This window comes from Lepisosteus oculatus, chromosome 6 (assembly GCF_040954835.1).
Source record: "Lepisosteus oculatus isolate fLepOcu1 chromosome 6, fLepOcu1.hap2, whole genome shotgun sequence".
Taxonomy (NCBI): domain Eukaryota; kingdom Metazoa; phylum Chordata; class Actinopteri; order Semionotiformes; family Lepisosteidae; genus Lepisosteus; species Lepisosteus oculatus.
The window spans coordinates 43,701,862-43,724,361 of record NC_090701.1 but is presented as its reverse complement, the minus strand read 5'-3'; the positions used below and the strand labels follow the sequence as shown (position 1 = coordinate 43,724,361).

General features: G+C 39.8%; 2 protein-coding genes across 3 annotated transcripts in view; one reads left to right on the top strand and one right to left on the bottom strand.

The window, feature by feature from the left end:
* Window positions 1-4,430: 4,430 nt before the first annotated feature.
* Window positions 4,431-10,170, top strand: ttr (transthyretin (prealbumin, amyloidosis type I)). The gene is made up of 4 exons (XM_006634058.3): window positions 4,431-4,549; window positions 7,797-7,939; window positions 8,200-8,335; window positions 10,043-10,170. Exons 1-4 carry the CDS (start codon window positions 4,484-4,486, stop codon window positions 10,148-10,150), a joined length of 453 nt encoding a protein of 150 aa, XP_006634121.1. The 5' UTR covers window positions 4,431-4,483; the 3' UTR covers window positions 10,151-10,170.
* Window positions 10,171-10,886: 716 nt separating this feature from the next.
* The window catches only part of b4galt6 (UDP-Gal:betaGlcNAc beta 1,4- galactosyltransferase, polypeptide 6), a 38,705-nt gene continuing 27,091 nt past the window's right edge, over window positions 10,887-22,500 (bottom strand). For both annotated transcript variants that reach the window (XM_006634057.3, XM_015353885.2), the window contains exons 7-9: window positions 22,180-22,302; window positions 18,187-18,288; window positions 10,887-14,840 (exon numbers count right to left, since the gene is read on the bottom strand). In XM_006634057.3, the coding sequence (XP_006634120.1) occupies window positions 14,693-14,840; window positions 18,187-18,288; window positions 22,180-22,302 (373 nt within the window). In that variant the 3' untranslated portion in view covers window positions 10,887-14,692. The remainder of the gene's footprint in view (window positions 14,841-18,186; window positions 18,289-22,179; window positions 22,303-22,500) is intronic.

Below are 22,500 nucleotides of genomic sequence, written 5' to 3'. Positions count from 1 at the left end.
TCTAGAAACTGGTACTGATACTAGTAAGTTAATTGGCTTCTGGGAAAAGTGGTGCTTGGTGTGAGTGCACATGTGTGTCTGTGTCTGTGTGTGTGTGTGTCCTGCAATGGACTGGCATCCCACCCATCCCACCTTGTGCCTGTTGCTTGCTGGGATAGACTTTGGCTCCCCTGCAACCCTGAATTGAAAAAAAACATGGTACAAAGATGGATAGATAGATTTCAGTAGATGTTTTCTTAATACCAACATTTATTCATAACAACATTTTTTCATACTGAAGGAAATGGTATCATCGTTGATTAACAATAATTCCTTGTCAGAGTATTGAACTGCACCTCCCACCACAATATAATGTGCAGCAGGCATTTGGCAGCCCACAGCAGACCAGGTTAAAATCACCGATCATGTAAAGGCGGAATTTTAGGCAGGCAAGACTGTGCAGATCCTGAGTGGAATTTAGCCAGGACACTGGGGAAAATTCCTCGGCTCTGCACAAAGAGCGCCACGGGATATCTAATGCCTTTGTTATGAATTTACGGAGTTCCAATTCGGTCTCAAGTGACCACACCACCTTTTACTGCTTTTTGGCACAACAGGATTACTCGGAGGCTATGTTCCCAAACTCCGAGTAAAATGTCCACAGTAACTTGTAAAACCTCAAATTTACACCACAGTAGACTAAATGTTCAGGTATGTGCAGCTCCATATTGCCATCATTTTATGGAATTCAGCAAGGGGCAACAAAACTTCCAGGGACATGTGGCAGCCTTACTACATTGTAAACAAGCAGGCTTGTGAATACATCTCTTTTAACCCAATAGAAATATTGCTCTCGACTACGAGACGGTTCTGCAGACAAATATTACACACTTGTTAACTCTGCATGCAAATCACATTGGAACATTTCTACAGTGAAATGTCTGTTGCACAACTTGTACTTATTTGCTTGTACATCACATTACATTAGCGATTAGAGTGACTAGTGAGCAGGAAGGGCAGGTTTCAGGCACAAGTCTTGCAAACTCTCGCTCTGATGACTTATCCAATCTTTAATGCTTTTGTAGCATAGTTGTTTTAATATAAAGAGTAGTCTGCAACATATTAATACATTTTTTATTGGAGTTGCAAGCAATACTAGCTTTGACTGAGCTAGATTAACAATCATGCTGTGTTTTTAGTACTCCATGTGATCCACTGTCTCTGCTTATGCCCAGGTTGATCCGTAGTTTTCAAGCTATGGATCTTTCATTGCTATAAAAAAAATCACTAAACAGATCTAAGAAAAGTTATTACTAGACCTGTGTCCATTGATTTTCTGAATTCTTCTATGGACTTTAGGCTTTTCAATCATGCAATTTATGTTTGCTAGGCTAAATAATTACGTTTTTATTTATTACTTAATTGCCTACATTTGCAACGTTTATCTGACTTCTGCTCATCTAGTAGTGTAACTAACTAAGGAGTTACTTTATTCATTTAGTTCTTCGGGAATTCTGACTCGTTGAGCATGTCAGTAATTCACAGAAAATAACAGTGTGCACAAACAGTGAATTTAATTATTTTTTGGTTGATTTTTATGACTCCTTAACCAGGGTTGGATTCCAGTCCCAGACTCCTTCTACTGCATTTGGAGTTCAAAATCTGACTGGTGCTGTGGGTTTCCTCCCTCAGTCCAAAGCCATACTGACAAGGTTAGAAAACCTTTCTAAACTGACTAATGACCTCCGATGGATTGGTGTACACCACTACCTTTCCGGGTATAATTCTGCCTTTTAAGAACACATTTGGATACATCAGTAAGCCTGCACTATGATAATCAAGCCTACAGAAACAAACACATGCATGAGCATATTTAGCAATACACTCGGAGAGACAGGAACAGATACAAGCAATGTTGCAGGGATAAAAAAGGACACATTTACAACATCGCAAACATGAGCTTCTGATGCAAAATTCAGATCAAAGATGACATCAATATTCCTGACCTGTGTACTTGGATGGATTCCAGCACTGTCATTCATCAAACAAGGAGAGCCAATCAGCATAACTCAGTCTTGTCAGAACTCAGCAGCATAGAAATGAAATGGAGACGACACTTTTCTGATGTCTTTAATTCACTTTTTCTAACTGCTACAGTATGTTGGAAATTATTTTAAGGTGTCACACATATTCAAAGTTGCAAATGAAATCTGATGAGCACCAGCCACTGGGAGGCAGCAGTCTGCATTTATACAGTATTTAAAAAAGCGGTTTTGGTCTGTTCCTTCACTCTATAGTTCCATTGTCACTGTTGGATGCTTGAAGTCTAAGCTCACAGTTATAAGAAAAAGAGAAGAATAAGAGAAATTCTTATAGTATGGTTAATTTATATTCAGCTTGTTTAGCTTTAATTCAAACTGGTGCTTTGCTACAGTGTCCTGCAGTGAGATCTAATACAAAAGAAGGCAATCCCAGAATCAACTAGACAGGTGCTTGAGGAGACCTGGACTGATCAGCCTACATCTGGCTGGGTGAATCTAGTGATGGCATCGCTAATGCTGGCTGATGTCCTAAACGGTCAAAACCCTAGTTCACCCATGCAATGGGTAGGTCTCGTTTAAGACCAGAGGCAGATGATCAGGAAAGAAAGGAAACACCTTGCTGTACCAGAGGAGTTCCGGCTACACAAGCCTTAGACTATGACAACACAATGCAAATTCAAAGACAAACAATGGAACAATAACACATGTTGACAATATCCAGTTTCTAGAGGTATTTAGTACATTTCCTGTATGGCATTGTGAAATCTCTGTTAATAAAAATCAGCGTTTGCCTTGCTCATGGCTACAATTTCTTATTTTTTGAATGTGTTTGAATCTAGATTAGTACCAATAAAGGGCAATGCAGTGCCCAAAGGTTTGATTATAATTTTAGAATTAGAGATCCAGAATGTATGTACCATATATATAAAGTATATACCGGTACTGGTAGAAAGTATATAACAGTATGTACTGTATATGTAAAAAGAATTAGATAAAAAACAAATCCAAACAGAACAAAGTGACAATAATGAAGTACCTTTCGCTAGTATGAGTTGTGTCCAGTAGGAAGAAATTGTTTTCTCTCAGTCACAGAAACCAAAGCAAAGCAGATGCAGTAAGACAAACAACCCTCTCTAACCAATTCAATCATTTGCTTTGATCGGGTCCAGGACAGAAAATGACCAAAGAGCAGTCAGCAGAAAATCTCAGTAACCCTAACATAAGATGTTTGAAGATTAAGCATCAGTCTGGACCTAGTGGTCTATACATAGAAGATCTGGTACCTTCTGCACAAAAGGTAAGCTAGATATTGGTTGACATTTATTTAAAATTCCTTAGTTAAATGTTTACGTTTTAACAGAGGAATAATAAGTGTTAGTTGAAGAGCCAAGAAAACAATTCCACACATTACTGATTTAGTGATAATATGCTGACATTTGGAGAGAGAATTGCAAAATGTAGACAAAACAGGACAGCAGAAATAGGATAGAAGTTACACATGTAATATTTTATTTCAATGAAGATTTCAGAAAGCTGCTGGCGAGACACTACATGAAACACGACAGATGAAGGGAATTGAATGCTGTTAGAAAGATATAAATTTTAGGGTGAAATTAATAGTAGAGTTATTCACTGAATTTAAGAGATGATGATTGTGAATAAAAGGGATCCAGGATTACGTTCTCTACTAAAATGCTCTGACCTCAAGACTGTCAGTTCATTATGATAGGACTGTTGTTTGAATATCATTTCAAACTAAAGCATGTACTGTACTATGTACAGACCCCATTTTAGGTTAACAGAAACAGTATGTGGTGAAATTATTTCAATAATGGCAGGACAGAAGCTCAAAATAAGCATCTAGTCGTGAGTCTATGCATCTCTTTTAGTAATGGTAGCAAAGGCACAATTACAGAAGGCAGAGATAAAGCTTCATGTCACTGCAGATCAATATATTGACATATATCACTATAAGAGTAATACAGATTCTTTAACTGCTGCTAGTTAAAGATTTGGGGCAGACAGACTACAAAGAAAGAAACACCAAAAAAGAACAGAATTTCTGGCTTCATCAAAGAACGACATGGAGCACATCCTGAAAATAGGATATAAGCTTTAGCATTCTGCTGTTCTACATTTATGTAATACTGGTGCTTAACAGATCTGGACTGACCTTACAGTTTTCATTATTTGAAAAATGTGTATTCAAAGGCATGTTCAGAAAGACAAAGGATTATCACTAGGGGATTAACTAAAGCCAAATCTCCTTTTTATAAGTTTCTTACAAAGCACTCTTGCATAGGTTACTTATTCGCCTGTTATTTACTGAGTCAATAATCAGTGTCAGCAGGTTTCTAATCACATGGTCAGTGGAAAATGCAGACAAATATAGTGGAACATGGTATAAAAATCCACAAGGCAGTCCCAGCATTCCAGAGGAAGGATCTTGCGCCGGCATCGGAATGGCCCGCACTGTCATCTTTATCTTCCTGACCGCAGTGATCTTTCTTTGCGATGCAGCACCAGTGGTAAGTTCACTTTGCGATGGTAATGGTTTCACTTTATGGGGTTTTCAATTAGGACTAAATATTGAAAATGTATCTAGAACCATTAGTAATGCAAGACTATACATTTCTATTGAGTGGAGAGCTGTGTCAGTGCGTTGGCAAAGCACCAAGTAAGCTTCTATAAGCAAGACAGTGAAGGTGAGAAGAACATTCATGATTTCAATTCAAAATACTCATTTTAGCTTTTTTAAAATATCATTGAACAATATTAAAAACTGTATTCATTTAATCTTATAAACAACACTTCAGAACTAAAACCTAAGCACCTCATGTTTTATTTAAAATAATACCATGTGGGCTCATTTAAATGTAATGAGAAATCGCTTCAGGTTTAGTCCAATGAAACTTGGGAGCAAGGTATTTAGGTGACAACAGTAACTAGGCTAAACATGAAAAAGTTTTACATATTGTACATAAAGTCCTTTGCAATATGTTAAAAAGCTAAATGCAACATTACAACACAAACTTAAAAAGCAGCCTTTCCCAAAGGAAATGCAAACAAAAAACTGCAAAGATGCATAAATAATATATAGTTTTTGTCATAATTTTTTTCTTTGTCATGCGGTAGAGTCAGAGCACTGCTTTACTGTGCTTGGAATCTATGGGAGCTCAATATCATGTATTTTCCCATGGAATTTGTGGGCTATGATGGAGCAGTTAGACACTGAACCTTTGGAATGGTCTGTGAGACAAGTTGTGTGTTGCAATTCATGAGAATCCAAATGTTTTCAAATATATTTTTCTGATACATGGTGTTATTTAGGCTGCCTATGTGCATCTTTTCTAGTGCCCCCTTCCTCAAACTTCATCATTGTAGCTGCCTCCCTGGCTCATTCCTCATAAGTGAGAGGTGTTGTGACAGCGCTGATCTTTAGCCAGCATTGTCAACGCCAAAGTATTAAGTATATTATTCCTTTATATTTGTTGTTTGTTTTCGACACTATCAAAATTTGACCGAACTTTGTGAAACCTTTAATTTTGCTTCAGATTACCTGAAAATAGGATACTACTTCATCTAATTCATTTTTTCTACAACTTTCCGTGGCTGCATAGATGTACAATGTTGCAGAATTTAAATTTTTCTGTTACAGTCACCACAGTACCACTAAAGAGCACATACAGGAACATTTTCTAATTCAAGAGAAACAAAAGAAAAGTTTTTCAAATCTTAAGAATAGAAATGTACATTTAAACTCACTTTTAATTGTCTTATCTCTAATTTTACATTTTTTCAGTCCAAAGGCTGTTCTTGATTTGCACGGAATTACGTAATGTATGATTTATCACAATTGAAGAATTTTGAAAATAAAGATCACAAGAAAGTCTAATGAAAATGAAAAAGACGTGAATATTATTATATATGCATAGATTTGTGTTAGAAATTGTACAGTTATTACAATAGACTGGGCACCGCAGTATAGGGAGCGTTCTAGAGGTTCTGTTCTTCACTGAGACATTTATCAGGAATCTACACAGTGCCTTGAAATGTTGGGGTTAAGTTATAACCAGCAGCTGTCTGTAGAAAGAAGGCACTTAGCTAGTAGGCAATTTAGATGCTGCACATCAGTGAGGAGATGGAAAGATATTTCTTTGGCATTTTCAGTGATCAGCCTTTGTTATGCTACTAAGTTTTTATTCCTCTGGAAGTATAGGCCTCTTCAAGGTGGCCTTCCAGGCTCAGCCGAGCAGAAATCTCCCTACATGCCTTCCCTGGTTTCTTCTATCAACTACACATCACTTCCTAAACACTCAAGAGTTATTCTGACATTCATCACTTTCACTTTAGGTACAGGTAGCACTTAATACTATTCATTATTCATTACAGAACGGCACAGTGGTGCAGAGGTTAGTGATGTAGCATCGCAGTACTGGGGCCTAACTATTGTGCCACCGTGTCACCCACCCTGGTAGTAATATATGGGACTGAAATGCATAATCTATTGGTTGTGTCAGTCTTCAGTAGGACTGGGATCTTTGGATTGGTCTCTGGTCAGAAGATGATGAATACTATATAATGTATTGTGATAAGTTTAACATCAACAGCTTATCGGGTACATACATGATGTTGTTCACATGTTGTCAAAGAGTGAACAGATGGGTTTGTGAATTAAATAGCATTCTGCTTTTGAAAAACCATATACTGAGCTTGAGTCATACAAGTTCTTAGTGTTTGGTTTTTGAGTAGAGTTAAAATTAATTAAAAATCTGCATGAGTAACGATCATCTCCTAGGGGCTATTGGCATGACTGGAATGCGATCTGTCTGTGCGAGAAGTTGTTCCGGGAGTATGTGATTCCACAGTTAGCAGACTAGCACTGAGAAGCCAGTCTCAGGTCTCCATCATGAGATGCAGGACATTTTCGCTAGAAATCAGAGAGTCTCCACACTGACCCACAACCATCATATCTGGCTGATATATATAACCATCATTCAGACTGTAACAAAACCAGAAATTCCAGGAGGAAACAATCTGCACGACAGCACCGCTGCTTGCCGTCTTCAAGGAAACAATCTGCGTGCTCCAAGACTGTCCTGGGTTATTAAAGGACAAAATCTCCCGTCGTCTGTGGGCCACCGTGGATCTGAGGAGTTGACGGAGAGTGGTGGAGTGTTTTTATCCCCACTGCCCTTGACAAGGCCTGACAGAAGATAGCGTTGAGAGAGGTCATGGTGTTATCCTGACGTTTGCGTTGTTCTGCTATTACTGTCCAAGCCACGGGTGGAGGAAAGGAATCTGTTTCTGGTGACTGAGAGCAATCTTACTGCTCAGAGATGCATTGACAAAGTCCTTGAGCCGTCAGCCAGCTGGGCAGTGCGCGGAAGCACAGAGCTGGCATTTGAATGATGTGACTTCAGGAAAAGAGCAACAAGGTGTGGTAGCCAGCTTCAGTTCCTACCAGCCCAGCTGATTCCAGTGGGAAATCTGTGAGACCCACTTGAAAAACCCATCAACAGGAGACAACCACAACCAGCCAGCCTGTCAGGATCTGCCCTGAACGAGTGTGGTCTTGAAGACGATCTGCTCTATGCATCAATACTGCTAGGACAGTGTTAATGCTCAGGGTGGTCACATCAACTATGTAATGTGTAATCATGATCTTCTGATCTTTAGTTTTGTTAATGTTTACTGTGATTTTGATAGCTGTTTACAATATTTCAATAAATCTGTTAGACATGACTATTGGGAGATATTTCTTTTGTATTCTAGGACCAGGGTGACCACAGTGCCAACGACAAGTGTCCACTAATGGTTAAAATTCTTGATGCAGTCAGAGGAATGCCAGCTGCCACAGTAACGCTAAAAGTCTCCAGGCAAGCAGAGGACAAGACCTGGAAGGAGGTTGCTACTGGGTAAGTTGTGTATAACAACAACACATCAAACCAAAGTTTTTAATGAGCTCATTTTGTTCTCAGTGCATTGTGCAATGTACCATGTCGCTACCTGGCTGCTAAGCAAATTTCCCATCTGGGACAATACAGTAAGGTTAAGTAAAAAGACATAGCTAATTGATATAGAAAGTGCTTAGTCCCAGATCTCTAAAAAATGTCATTATATTTAGTGTGAAAAGCATGTCAACTTCAAGTCACGATCCAGCTCTCTTTACATGCAGAGTTACAGATGCAAAGGGAGAGGTCCATGACTTAATCGGAGAAGCGGACTTTTCTGCTGGAGTTTACAAGGTGGAGTTTGACACCAAATCCTACTGGAAAGCTGAAGGGCGGATCCCTTTCCACGAGGTGGCAGATGTAAGTGACATGTAACAGATTAGACTGAACAATCATACCCACTTCCACCAGCTCACTTCCTAATCAAACGTCGAAAACACGGGGAAGCTCTGTTATACCCAGGGGATGTCGGAGAAGGTGACAAGCTATCCAGCCTCATATTCTGAGGCTTATTCTTGCCTCGTTCGCTGTCTGCCCCTGATTCGCCCACACACCTGACAGAGACCCCACAGCCAAAGCACAGCATACAGCGTCTGTGTTTATAGCTGATGCTCGGTTGCCAAGATCATGCTGTTGGTTAACAGTGATAGATGACAGAGAAGAAAATATTGGTCAATGTTCCAAAAACAGAAAGTCTCAGAATATAGTCCCAGTTCAACTCTGAACTTTCAATATTCCCATTTTTCAATTTCTGTGTGTTGCCACGTCTGGCATACCAGTTTCACAGAACGTGTCACTTTCTCACACAGAAAAGAAACTTGTGGATGCCAATCATTTTCTAGGGGAACGCCCTTTAGTAATATTATCTTAGCATAACGATTATTGAAACATGCACACAAGTTTGAAAACCAGGAATTTCAGAAACACAACATTATCAGAATGCTGTGCGTGTATGGTTCTCCGGCTGTTACTCGAAGGTGTGAGGACGTTTATGCACGACCACTAGAGAAAAGGCAGAATATTCAATTTTCCACACTTGGGACATGCCCACAAGAAGATTTGTATTTGTGTTTGAATTTTTAGTGGGGTACGTGATTATTGATGCACTTACTTCGCCCGTTCCTTTGCCCTGCTGAAATATCCCGGGTTGACCCTTAACGAGAAAGTTAAAAAAGAGACTGTGACCAGTACAGTAAGTTCTGTGGAACATGGAGAGGACTGACTGTACAAAGCCGTGGCAAATCCACTGCTAAAGACATCAGAGAGGAGGCCCTAATGTGATATTTTCAAGACACAAACGCAGGCAAACAGCAAAATATCTAGCATATTTCTGAAGTTGTTTTTTAAATATTAATGTGAATATTCTTAGCAGTTCCAGCCATTTGCTATCTTCTGCCTCGGATTTTACACATACTGCACACAGGTTTCATTTGGGCTTGGGTCCACCATCACATTTATACGTCTGCAGCTGAGGAAAGGGTCACCACAGGGACTAAATCCTTAAGAGCAAGTCCAGACACAGAAGAGCAGGTTAACACATGACCATCCAAAATGTTGTGGGCAGTGTCCACAAGTACCCCGTTCAAGCCATCTCTGCCGCTGACAAAAGGCCCCGATATCCAAGATCTGACCATCCCCAAACCGAAGCCCGATCACTGCAGAATAGTCTGCGCGATGAAGTGCAGGTGCCTCTTTGGCTTGGAAACCTCTGAGGGGTTTGCCTGCGACCGTGGATTAAAAATGACAGCTGACTTAGCCTATCCTCGACTTGCTACACAATCAGCGACTCCTGCAACTTCCTGGAAATCCTGTAGTTGTCACTGAGACCTGCAGAATTCCTCCTGTCAGCGCTACCCCACCCGCAATTGTAGGCGACACTCTGCGAGTACAAAAAACATTGGAGGACTCCCAACAACGTTCACTGGGCTGATTTGCCCGTTACCATGCCAGTATAAGAGCCAGGGCCAGAAGCAAAGCTGACTTCGACGAGTAGCGTTTCTCACACGCAAACATTTGCCACACCCTTGACGTGCCTGTGGACATTATGCCTGTATGTTCTGTTTTCAGGTGGTGTTTGAAGCCAATACTGATGGTCACCGCCACTACACTCTCGCTCTTCTCCTGAGCCCCTTCTCTTATACAACTACTGCTGTCGTCACTAAGGCACACGAATAAAACTGCTTCTTCCGCATGAACTCATGTCAACGCTTAAAAGAACCACACCATCATATCACAGATTCTCCTATACAGGAAGGTGTGAAGGTGCCACTTTTTTTTCAGCATTTATTAACATAAGAAAAACAATCATACACATATGTATTCCCCCTCCACCCCCACATATACCAATAGAGAGGTGATAATGACCTTTGCTGGAAACACCAGCAAAAAAAAATAAATCAGCCAGCTGATACAATGGAATAGAATTTTCATTGCTTTGCTATCATTTATGCATTTATTTTCATAAAAGACATTAATGATAAAAATATACAAATATAATATAAACAAATAAGATGAATAGTCCACAGGGAAATTTATTTGCAGAGGTGTTACTCCACTGTTTCAAAGCAAGCCATTACAAAGTGTAATTATGCAGTTTCAAAAAGGTAAACCTTCACAGGAACAGAGCAGCGAGACATTTAAACTGGCCTAAAGACAGATATCCCTCTTTCACATACAGATATGTCAGGTTTATGCTTGATTGTACTGTTTAAATGACAGTTACACATGACCAATTTAACAACACCCAAAAGGCCATTATGTTGCTTGAAAGCAAATTTAAAATGTCCATAAAACAGAAGTTCATTTGCCCCTATAAAAATAGTTAAAAATGCCTGCTGGCATTTTATTGCAGAATACATTGCATCTCTGTTTCCAATGTTTTAATATGTTTTTTAAAAAAGGGCCAGTCCAACCGTGCAATGGGAATTGAGATCATCAACGAAACAGAGCACAAATACAATGCACGGAAAAAAAGGTCAATTACATCACAACAAATGAACATTTTCTGCCAGATTTACAAAGAACTTGCTACAATGGCTGCTTATATTATTCCGGCCAAAATATGTATGGTCTCCAAGAGGATTTCAAGCCAAGTGCTGCATGAAACATTCGAAGTTGAGAGTATTTACTTTTTTAAGGGTGTGAAACTGAGATTACAATGGCCATCAGTTGAAAACTCTTTAATCCTCACTGCATATAACCTCAGTAAGCAAATTAAAGACTAAAGATGTAAACACTGGAGATTGTACAGTGCACATTGTCAAAAGGCTTCACTATGGCAGAATGAAACAGCTCAGTTTTACTGCAAATGTGTTTCCCATGAACCCTGGAACACCATTTTCTCTCTTCTTGACACAACTTTGAAATACTCAGAACTGTAAGAGCAGGGCTCCATTAAAACAAATCTAAAAAAAAAAAATGTGTGCACTCGAATTTCAATATAGAACAATCCAAGCCATAGATCACAGCCAAGTATGTAAAAATAGATATATTTTTAACAGTACAGTAGGAAATAAAACACCAAATAAACCCCGCAAGGCACAGATACATGAATACTGCAAAATTGAATACTCTATATTACAAAGGACCTTGAACGGTGAATATAAGATTTCTGTAAATAGGGATAATTAAGCACAAATTGTGTGGTTATGTTAAGAGCTTGGGGTATATACAGGTATGTTAAAATTGTTATGCCAATCAGGAATCATAACTAACCTCTATACCTTAGTTATGTTATGAGCAAGTAAACTCCAGGAGCTATGCAATGTTGCAAACGTTTGTTTAATTGAATTTCTAAAGATCAGTTTGCTCCAAATCTGTTTTTGGTTCTGCACTTGCATGGTTTCCAGAATACAATATCGAACTCAATCAACACTTGATGTTTCAAAACGTACTGTTGGAAGATATCCAATACTTTAGAATACCTGGTTCAGCAGGTGTTTAAAGTTATTCCCTTATTGTACCTAAACTAACATTTCAGTCTACTTTGTTCTTAACAGATCATTTACAAGCAACTACAGAGTTTCTCAGAGAATACTGTATGAACCACAGCAGAAACTGCTAGAAATGCAATCAAACTGCTTAGATCTTGCTCCTTTCTTTGTAACATGCAGAAAACCCTCACTTTTGAGCTAATGAGAACCACTTGGATATTTTCTATGTATCAATTGCATGCTCCTTCAGCTTTGAAACAAATTGTTTATAAATAAATTAAGAAAAAAAAAATACTTTGGCTCAGCTGCCTGCCTAGAATGTCATTCTCCCAATATCTACCTCACTGATACAGGCATTGACATTACTGGTTTGGTACACTTTGTCCACGTAATATTATGTTAGGGCACTGTGCAAATGCGGTTCTGCTAGAAATTTCAAAAAGCACCAACTGATTAATAAAGAGCGTTAATTATTTATGAAAACTAAATAGCAAAAAACGATCAATTTTTAAAACCTGAAAACAAAAAGCTGCAATAAATACAAAAATAAAACCATTTACACTTTTTTTTTGCCATTGCGAGTAGTGCTCAAAACCTTAATATTATAAAGTTCTCACAGCCCAGTTTTATTCTACGTGCCATTCAAGGACAGACTGAGTGTCCTCTCATTCTGGCTCATCTTAAAAGTCTAACAGCTTAAAGCAGAAATGTAGACTCAAGTCATACTCAAATTTACAATCCAACCTGTGAAGTTTTTTTGTAAGAAACATTCTGGCATATAGCAGCGCTGGAACAATAATGCTAAGGACACCGGTCCTCCAGCACTCTGTGACTAACCACCATGCTTTCATTGTACAAGTCATCCTACACTTACTTTACACAGTGCACTTCAAAAACAGATTGAAATCAGTATATGCAACAAAAAGGCCAAATTAACACAAAATGATATAGAAACATGAAACAAAAGTAAAATAAATTAAGGCATGCAGAAAATGTTAAGTCAAAACCTCTGCTTACATTGATATTGATGGCCTTCCCCGTATAGAAGACCACTCAAACGGAACTTGCACAGGATACCTAGTAAGGCTGTAAGAAATTCGTGATTTTTTTGGTCCAAAACATTTGGGGGGAGGCGGGGGGGGCACAGGTTGTTGTTTTTTTGCTGTTTTTGGCACAGTCAAAAAGATACAGACAAATACAAAAAGAGACGACGGGTATATCTGTGTGAGACTGAAGTCCTGCCTCGTTGGTTTGTCAAGTCAGCGTTTGAAATGTTTGAGAAGTGTGGAGAACTGCAGCTCGCAGTTATAACTGAGCACGCACAACAGTCGCGCCCACAAAAAGGCAGCGAAAGGGTCGTTTTCCAAATTCCACCATAACCGCAGGACTTGCAAAAAGTCAGAACTATGAACTCAATCCACAGTCGAGGCAGACGGCCCTTGCTTTCCTCATTCACAAAGCATAATGTACTAGTAAAACACAGACTCAAAGTCCACACTGTACTGGAAAAAGCCCTGTACAGCAGTTTGGGAGACCCTCACTAATATTTGCTTCTCCCAGCAAAATAAACACCAGGTAAAAATGCAGAGAGGGAAGGTATTTTCTTGATTTTAAACAATATTGCGCTGCCGCTCAGAATCAGTTTACCATCTAGAAATTAAGAGCAATTTTGGCAATTATTTTGCAGGTCTTAGTAACATGCCTCTCACATTGCTGATGTTTTAAAAATAGTACTTTCTGCACATTCATTGAATGAGTGTTTTAGAATACAATGCAATGCCTGAGCATATAATACCCCTGGTGAATATTCTCTAATGTAGCATGGACTACATTCTGTTGCTACTTTGACATTTTGCGAAACTACTTTAGTTGGATTCATTTAATGTCTTTCATCATTAAGTGTCCTTAATTACCACGTGTAAAAACAAGGCAAAATGAAAAAAGATCATCACTGAATAGTTAAGAAATAAGGCCGTGCCAGTCTTTACTATCAAAACATACATTTTTACCTCCGTTTTTGTTCTAAAACGGTTTCCCCAACAAATTCTCGGCCTGCGATTCTCTTACAGCCCCAGTTATTCAATAATGTGAAAAGGTTATAGCTGCCAAAAAAATATGCATTGGAATATGCTTAATAATTTGCTAAATTCTTTTAAAAAGGCCTGTATTTACACATGTTCTCTTCATGCAAATGGTCTCTACAGTACACTATACAGCCAGAGGAATGGAAAATGCTTACATATGAACAGGAGTGCTACTAAAAAGTAAAAAAAACAAAAAAAAACAAAACAATTACAACACGTAATGCAAATTTACATCACATATACAATCACCTGCACTTTTTTTTTCTTAAGGAAACAAATTTTTCGTTGCAAACAAAAAAAACCGTGATATGTAAAAACAATAAATGTTAGGACAAAGTTCTCTATTGGCTCCTAATGTAACATTAACTTGTTTACTTTAGTGGCTTTTCATTTGAACAAATATGGTGATACAAAGCCTACAGTTTTCTTTAAGGCTATGCAGTAAATGTCTTATTTGCTGATGCTGGCATCCTTCCTTTTATAGTGTGATGTGAGTTTATTAGCAAAAGCCAGCACAGACACTTAACATGCAATGACACACACGGAATTGTTCGATTACACAGGCCCTAAATCCGCTCATAAAACCTTCACAAAATAAATTGGCAATGTTACACCATGCTCCAAATACTGCGCGGACATGGGTTTCCACCCGCGATCTTCATCTGCCCAGGAGTGCGTTCCCGCTCGAAGCTGATGCTGCTTCAGTAGTCCCCAACAGGAGCGAGTTCTGGAGTGAGGTTCACTGTTATATTTTTATACAAACTACTCAAAGTGATTTCTGGGGTGTAGTTCAAGTTATTCAGACCATCCAGGTGCTGCCGTTCTTTGGAGTACCTTAGTAACTTGTACCTGCAGGATTAAAAACAAAACGAAATTCAAACTGTGTTCAGATAAACCGGCTGATGTTCTCAAAAGCGGTTCGTAATGCGTTATAGACTACAAACGTTTCTCACACCTTACTGCTAAATCAGGAAAACACCTGGAGTTGTACACATTGATGCTCTGAAATACTGGCAGTAAAAGCAGAAGCTGCGATATCGCCAAGGTGGGATGATTTAAGAACTGGCCAAGATTTATTTGAAACGCACACGGGTTTTTCCAAGAAAATTCAATTCCCCTTCTTTTGTAGACCTCCCAGTCTTCAGAGTGGTCGGTTTTTCTTGGCACTTGAACCATGTCATATTCCTGCCATGATGCTGAACCCTAAAATCACTTTACACCCGTTCTCCCTTGTTTGACATTTCATATTGATCAGACCCCTCCACTTCATGTCATGGATTTGGTTTTAGAAAAAAAAAACAGATGTAATGTTCCCAAAACAAAAGCAAATCTAAGCAATGAAAGTGCATTTTAGAACGGCACATATAGAAATATTGAAATATTTCATATAAAAAAATAAAAGTGATATGGTGAAACCTCCAGCTTGTGGAATCCAACTTTTAGATCATAAACCAAGCAAACAAACGTGTATATATTTTAATGATAATACTGGGCAGACATCTGGAATATAAAACATGAGAAATAAGAATGATTGGTGGTTCAAATTCAAATACTGGCAATTAAAACACATTTACATGTTAAACTCGGAATTCTTTCATATCTACCAGTCATCACTTGGGAAATAAATTCTTAGCTTGTGGAACTTGGTATTCAGCATAACATACTTAAGTATGAAGTCCTACAAAACTACTTTGCAAAATGAAGCTATTAATTATATCAAGAATGCACTGTTCAGTGTATTAAGGTGTACAAGTTACAGTATATGCTCTGATGCTTACTCGGAACAATCATACTTGTAAGGTATATTTGTCTTTCCAATGTTTTCTTATACATATGTTTTCCTGCTCTATTCTTATATCATCATTATTTCAAAAACTATTCTTCTTGGGCAGCACAGTGCTGCAGTAGTTAGCATTACGGTCTCACTGGGGCTCTGGGTTCAGTTCCACACCTGGGCTGCTACTGGTGTGGAGTTTGTATGCTCTCCCCAAGTCTGTGTGGGTTTCATCTAGGTGCTCTTATTTATCCCACAATCCAAAGACAAGGAGGTAGCGTAATCAGCTTTAGAGAAAACTGGCTCTGGTGGGAGTGTGTCTGTGTGCACTACAATGGACTGTTGGCCAGTCCAAGGCGTGTCCTGCCTTTCTCCTGTTGCTTCCCAGGAGAGGCTCCAGCTCCCCTGTGACCCTGAATTGGATGAAAAGGATAAAACTGGACGGATGGATCTATTCCTCTGTTAAAGCTTATATCTGTCCATTGGGTCGGCTTCTTATAATCACTAAATGCTGAACACATGACACATTTAGCCACGTCCTTTGTCACCCAGGAATCCCTGTTCCTATCCTAGGATATTTAGTCCAAATATATTCTTCTGTCAAGATGTCACCACACTTGTATTTGCCGGTAGCGTAGAGAACCAACAAAATGTCACAAGTTACAAAGACATTCGAATGGCGTGGCCCGACTCCATGAAAACGTCTTGCCTATTCTGCAAAGAAACAGGGGCAGCTGATGATGATATTGGAAACGGTTTCCTGAGCACAGCAAACACTGTCCCTTCAGGTTCTAAATACTTTGATGTCTGGAAGTTAAAATGAATAAGTGATTAACTGGACCAATTTACCCATTCTCTCCTTAAATTGTTGAACTAGAGGAAGAATGACTAAACTGGCCCTGATGAACCCCAATCTAGATATTCCTCCAGGTCACCCCTGAATCACCTGTTATATAAAAATTAGAAACACTTGCTTAAGCAACTGATCAATCAAACAAAAATGTTTCAATGCAGGAAATCCCAGGCCTTGAGAGCTGAAGGTGAAGGATATACTGTTTTTTGTTCCTAATGATCTCTGAATTACTTCATCGAACACACCACTTGCTCAATTAATTACAGTTTAATTGTTCAAGACCTTTAGAAACTGATGATGTAGAGGCTTCCAATAAAACCTGCAGGGCTAGCTCTCCCCAGCACCAGGGCTTGAGACCCCTTGAGACCCCTTGAGACCGACATGCTAAAACAACACTGCAAAGCACCAACATGTTCCTTAATGACCTGATAAACCATTCTACAATTTAATCAGTATGAACAGCTCTAAAAACTAAAACAGTTCTCAAATAGTTAAATGACCATTAAACATCTACCAGTACTATTATTCCCAAATAAAAGTAACTGTACTATTATTTCCTGCTAATATTATCCTAAAATGTTCTTAATATCTTAATTGGCAAATGAGGATAGGTTATTTGCCAACAAATAGTTGCCAGAAGCTATACTGCATTTGACGTTGTATATAATATATTTAATATTTTCAACCAGAAGAATGTAGTCCATGACATATAATAAAACTCTGAAATACTGGGCCTCACATTGCTCTTACAAAAGTCAATCCCATTTCATTTTGCCTTTATTCATTCAACATTATTAATTTGGTTTTCAGTGTTTCATAATGTTTTTCTGTCTCTTTTATGTTGCTTTTCATTGACAAAGCTTATCTGGTTTCTTTGGGTATAAGTGAACATCATTAAGATGAAACAATTATTAGATGTAGCCAATTTCTTTCTAAAGTTGATCTACAGGCCTCTTCTTTCTTAAATGTGCGCAACTCAGCCCCTGGGCATCAGCAGTACTTCCTCCCTGTCTGTTTCACTTCCCTGTCACAATAGCTCGCCTTTGGACCCTAGATTCAAGCTGTAATAGACAGACAATGTAAACTGCCCAGTCCGGTCCTATGGTCTCTCATCACTAAGCGGTTTCTTCTTCTACGTATTATCATCCTCTTCCCTCATCATCGGACGATCACCTGTTTACACCTGGGTTCTCCCACTTCTTGTGCCTCCTAAATCTCCCCCCACAGTCCTCTGCTGCGACACTGGCTACCTCCAGGACTGCATCGTCTCCAACCACCGACTGCCAGCTCAAAGCAAGCCTGCATATCCTACATTATGCCATCAACACTGGGACATACACTTGACAATACCCGTCACCATTTAGCACTACTTGGCAAAGTAAAGAACAGTAGGTTCTAGCAGAGCAGCAGAATAACTAAACAATGTCAGTCTTCAATTTTTTTCTGTTACTATTAAATAACTGAAGTCAAACTAAAAGGGAACTGGGAACATGCACTAGATCTCGACTACAGAAGGTGTGGGACTCTGCAACTACTCGGCATTACATATTTGAAAATCCGATACTGACCTCCCCAGGAACTGTACTTCTCCTCGGTGGTGATGTGGAATTGATTTGTATTTTCCCAAGTCTCCCTCGGGCCTCGTCACGTTGAGTCCTGCATAATGCACTCTGAAACAGAAGGCGTTACGATTGAAATTGGGGAACATTTACACATAAAAGTTAGGAAAATTTGGTCCGTAGTCATTTATTTACATTTCTTTGCATACAATAGTTTTCTCACTGTTGATTTAAATTGAAAACACAATTGTTTTCTGAATTGCATTTCAGAATGCAATTTCATTCCTTATGACATATAGGAATATACAATATATATGCAATATATTCCTTTAGCAATCCTGTGACATCAATGTACTTCTCCTCAATTTACCAATTTTTTTCCAAGTAATGTTACCGAAGTCCTCCTTTTACAAGTAACTTGTTTCACATTAGATACCACTTGTGTTAAAATGGAATTTATAATGAAGGTTTGGGAGGAGGGATGACCGCAGTCAGGTGCAACTGGTCTCAGCTGTCCTAAATTGCAGTCCTTCCTGTCGTGCTCACGTTGAAAGAGCTATAAATGGTATATGCAAGCTCCTTCCCTCCTTCGTATTTGCTTTTCTACATCCCTCCTCTACTCCATCTCCGCCACCTCGCTCTGAATGGGGTCTCAGGCTCCTCGCCCTCAGACCTTTTAGGGGGACAACCGCACCACACCACTGGCTCCTCAGACAAGCACAGACACCACATATCTGACCCTGCAGCTCCTCTTGTACTGAGCAGGATTACCGTGGCAACAGCACAGCATCAGTAGGGTAGAACTCACCTGTCTCATGACCGTCTAAACCCAGCTCAGCCGAGCAGGTTAAACCAAGTTTATTACGACAAAAGAGCTCAAACACACTTCATTTGTGGGTGTTATTATTCCCCAGTGAAGTGCCTTGTGCCTCAGTGAAGTCGGATGAAGGAGGCACGAGTACCCCTCGCAGCAGTTAACCACATTATAATCAGAACCTGAATCTGTCACTGGGAAACCCGACTCAACATCACATCAGCTCAGCTGTCAAAGAGCGTGCGCCTGATGGACAAAGACTGCACAGAGATTCCTGCTGGTATTTAAACCTCGATTCCTCCCAGAAAAGCACATCAGCCCATTCAATCTGATTCCAGAGGTCTGTACGAGTGAATCATTTACTGTCAAGCCTGGAAAAGTCAGGGAAACATCACGCTTCAGACAGGAGGGGAAGCACAGCAGTCTCTTTCATATAGACACTACAGAAGCGTAGACTCTGAGCTCTTCTGATCGCTTTCGAAGTGACTGCAAAGTCGCACGGTTCTGATGAGACAGATTTCAGCCCCCATTCACAAAAAGAAAACAGAACCGACAGCAACACTTTACTGCAATATCCGGCATGGAGGTCTAGGACCCCCTGTAATAAAGTCATTAAAACTGGGGAGAGTGAAAATCTGGGACAAGCCAGCCTCTGAAAGGCTCAGCTGTTGCTTCTGTCAGACTAGAGCAGAAAGTGGACAGGAGTCCATGTCAGCTGGCTGGTGTACAGACAACAGTGGCAGAGGCCAAAAGAAAGAAAACAAACAGAAGGCAGACTGATTGTTCAGACAGCCAAGGCTAAAGGTCTCCTGACCTGAAATAAACTCCGCATCAACTCTCTCCATTACACAGCGAGAAGCAACAAAGTCTTTAAGAAGCAGGCACTGGAAGAGGACATGAGCTGCCTCCTGTCGTTACTGAGCATCCCGAAAATGTACTGCTTATATACATATAATAGTTTTATAAATATTATACTATAATAGACTATAAGTTCTTATTATTATTAATGATGAAATAATAAAAATAATCAGTAAAATGTATATCTTCCTTGTATCAGGTGCATGGGAATTTATTGGATATATCACAGAGTACTGTGAAATTCACAGGGCAGCAATGGAAGCATTTTTTGGACGGATCAGATCTCAGGCACATCAGGTAGAACTCAAAATACTGCCACCACTTGAGTCTTATACACCACTGCTATCTACATGCTGGTGTACATTATAGCTGCTACAATGTTCCTGTCTCCAAGAATCATGATGTCATTTGTATGTCATTTTCAACGTCAATGTTATGTCACCTGTTATGTCATTTGTCGTGTGAGGAAAACACACAAGTTAAGCATTTCATTGCACTCAGGTACACATGACAAACTTGAAGCTGTTAATGCAGTCACATGGGATTCCATCCAGAATAAGGACAAGAGCTCACTGACTGCTTTCTGGGCTCCTGGGTGTCACAAATCATCCCAGCTCTTCTGTCGCGAGTCAGACAAGCCCTCACTGGGCCTCTCTCAGGGGACCGCTGCACTGCAGCCTGGAAGCTAGCGGGCACGACGGAAATAACAATTCTGAACCCGCCATTAAAAACAAAGAGGTGCTTTTATTTCACCCAGAGGGTCCTCCAGAGTTCAAAATGTCCAAAAAGCCCATGAAAAACCATGACTACTGAAATCCATCCCAAAACAGTTCAAAACTGAGCCATGTAATAAAACAATCTACAGTCTGCAGGGTTTGTAAGCAGCCAGCAGCTCTGCCTCCCTGCAGCTCTGGTCTGCCTTAATACATCTCAGAAATGTCTGCCCTCCCCAACCAATTAGTTCTTAAAAGCAACAATGAGAGCACAATCGTGCAGGTATACAAAACCCTGATGAATCACTCAACAGGCCTGACGCCGCCAGCGGCAAAGCCAGCTCACACCACCTGTCTGTTCGGCGATGAAGGCTGGGGAGCAGTCCACAGCGCAGGCAACGGCACAAGCACATGGTAACGCCAGCACCCCAAGCTTCCAGCGGGATCACAGATCCGGGCAGCTGATACTGGACCTCTGTTTGTCCAAATCCGAAAAGTAGAACATTTCGCTGAGCCTTAACTTGAGTTCGAAAGATGCAGTCGGCAACAAAATCGCCCCCCAAAACGGTGGCCTTGGGAATCTCTTATGACACTATACATCAGCAAAAACAAGTAACCTATGGAAAAACATACAAAGCATCTGGGTTCAAAAGCTTTTGCGGTGTCTTTGCATCTTCACAGAAGATGTACTTCTATACACTGTTCCAGTATTTTTTGGATACCACTGCTATATCACCTTCCAGTCTACGGCCATCTAACTTGAAATGATATACGTCTCGTTGGCCTGGAGTGCGCAAACATCTCTTTTCCCCAGTAAGCTCCCTTGCCAAATGCTGATATTCACTCCATACAGTATGTCTTGCATGATGATATGTAGCACTGTCACCTAATGGCATTCTCAGCTGTTCTGCTGCTGTTTAACAACTTCTTGATTTACGGAACAGTCCCACATTGTTGCACCCACACATCACTGTACTAGCTCTAATTTTTCCCTGTAGGTGAGACCTAAGCTTTGGCGCATTCCCAGAGTCTTGATTTTGATAGTAAACACAGGGCACAAGGCATCAGTCCGGCAGCAGAGTTTGGTCAATTTTGGAAAGCTCGGCAAAGGAGGAGGAAATATTCTGTAAATCTAAAAGTTGAAAACATCCAAAATTCACAATTTTTAAAGCAATACATTCCCCAGCTTTGTTACCACCTTCCCTAACTAATGGAGTGGATAGCTCTGCTGCCTGATAATTATTTAACAACTGCTTACTTATTGGTAAGAATAATAATACAATAACGACATGTGAAAAAAAAAAATCATAACAAGTAATAAGGACAATGCTGTGAATTCTGCTTTCATTACTAGAACATCATCTTGCAAATGTAATTCTTGGATCACTAAAGTTTTACATTTTTGTTTTAATCCGATACACGATAAATTATTTAATAAATCTATAAATCTGTAAGATCTATGTCTGGGACTGCACTCATGAGTTAAAACACTTTGCTACATTCTGTTCCAGCGCTGTTCACTTTGAAGAGGGTGTCAATACTATGTGTATTGGTGTGTTTGCATACACTACGGATAAGGGATAAGGGGCCTCTTTAGAGACACTGCTGATGACTCACCTGTTCCAAAGATCATCGTCCTCTCCACCCCAGCCCCAGAAAGCATTCGGAAATCCATTAATCTTCTGGAACTGCTCCACGGTCAGCCCACTCACCCCTCCAAAGAACTCGCTGTAGGGAAGACTGGGAAGGAAACAGCGACACTTAGGCACACTGATGGAACTTCTTAAACAAACGGGCAGAAGAATGAGGTGTTTGAATAATTAAGTAAATGGATAAACTGTATACTAGATAACTTACCTTACACATCAAATAATTTATGCACTTTTGGAAATAATTAAAAGAAATAATAAGAATGCAGCACCTTACCATATCGGTGAA

Coding starts and splice junctions, on each gene's coding strand:
- ttr (XM_006634058.3), top strand. CDS start 4,484: ATGGCCCGCACTGTCATCTTTATCTTCCTGACCGCAGTGATCTTTCTT. Junction 7,940..8,199: donor TGGAAGGAGGTTGCTACTGG/GTAAGTTGTGTA, acceptor CTTTACATGCAG/AGTTACAGATGCAAAGGGAG. Junction 8,336..10,042: donor CTTTCCACGAGGTGGCAGAT/GTAAGTGACATG, acceptor TTCTGTTTTCAG/GTGGTGTTTGAAGCCAATAC.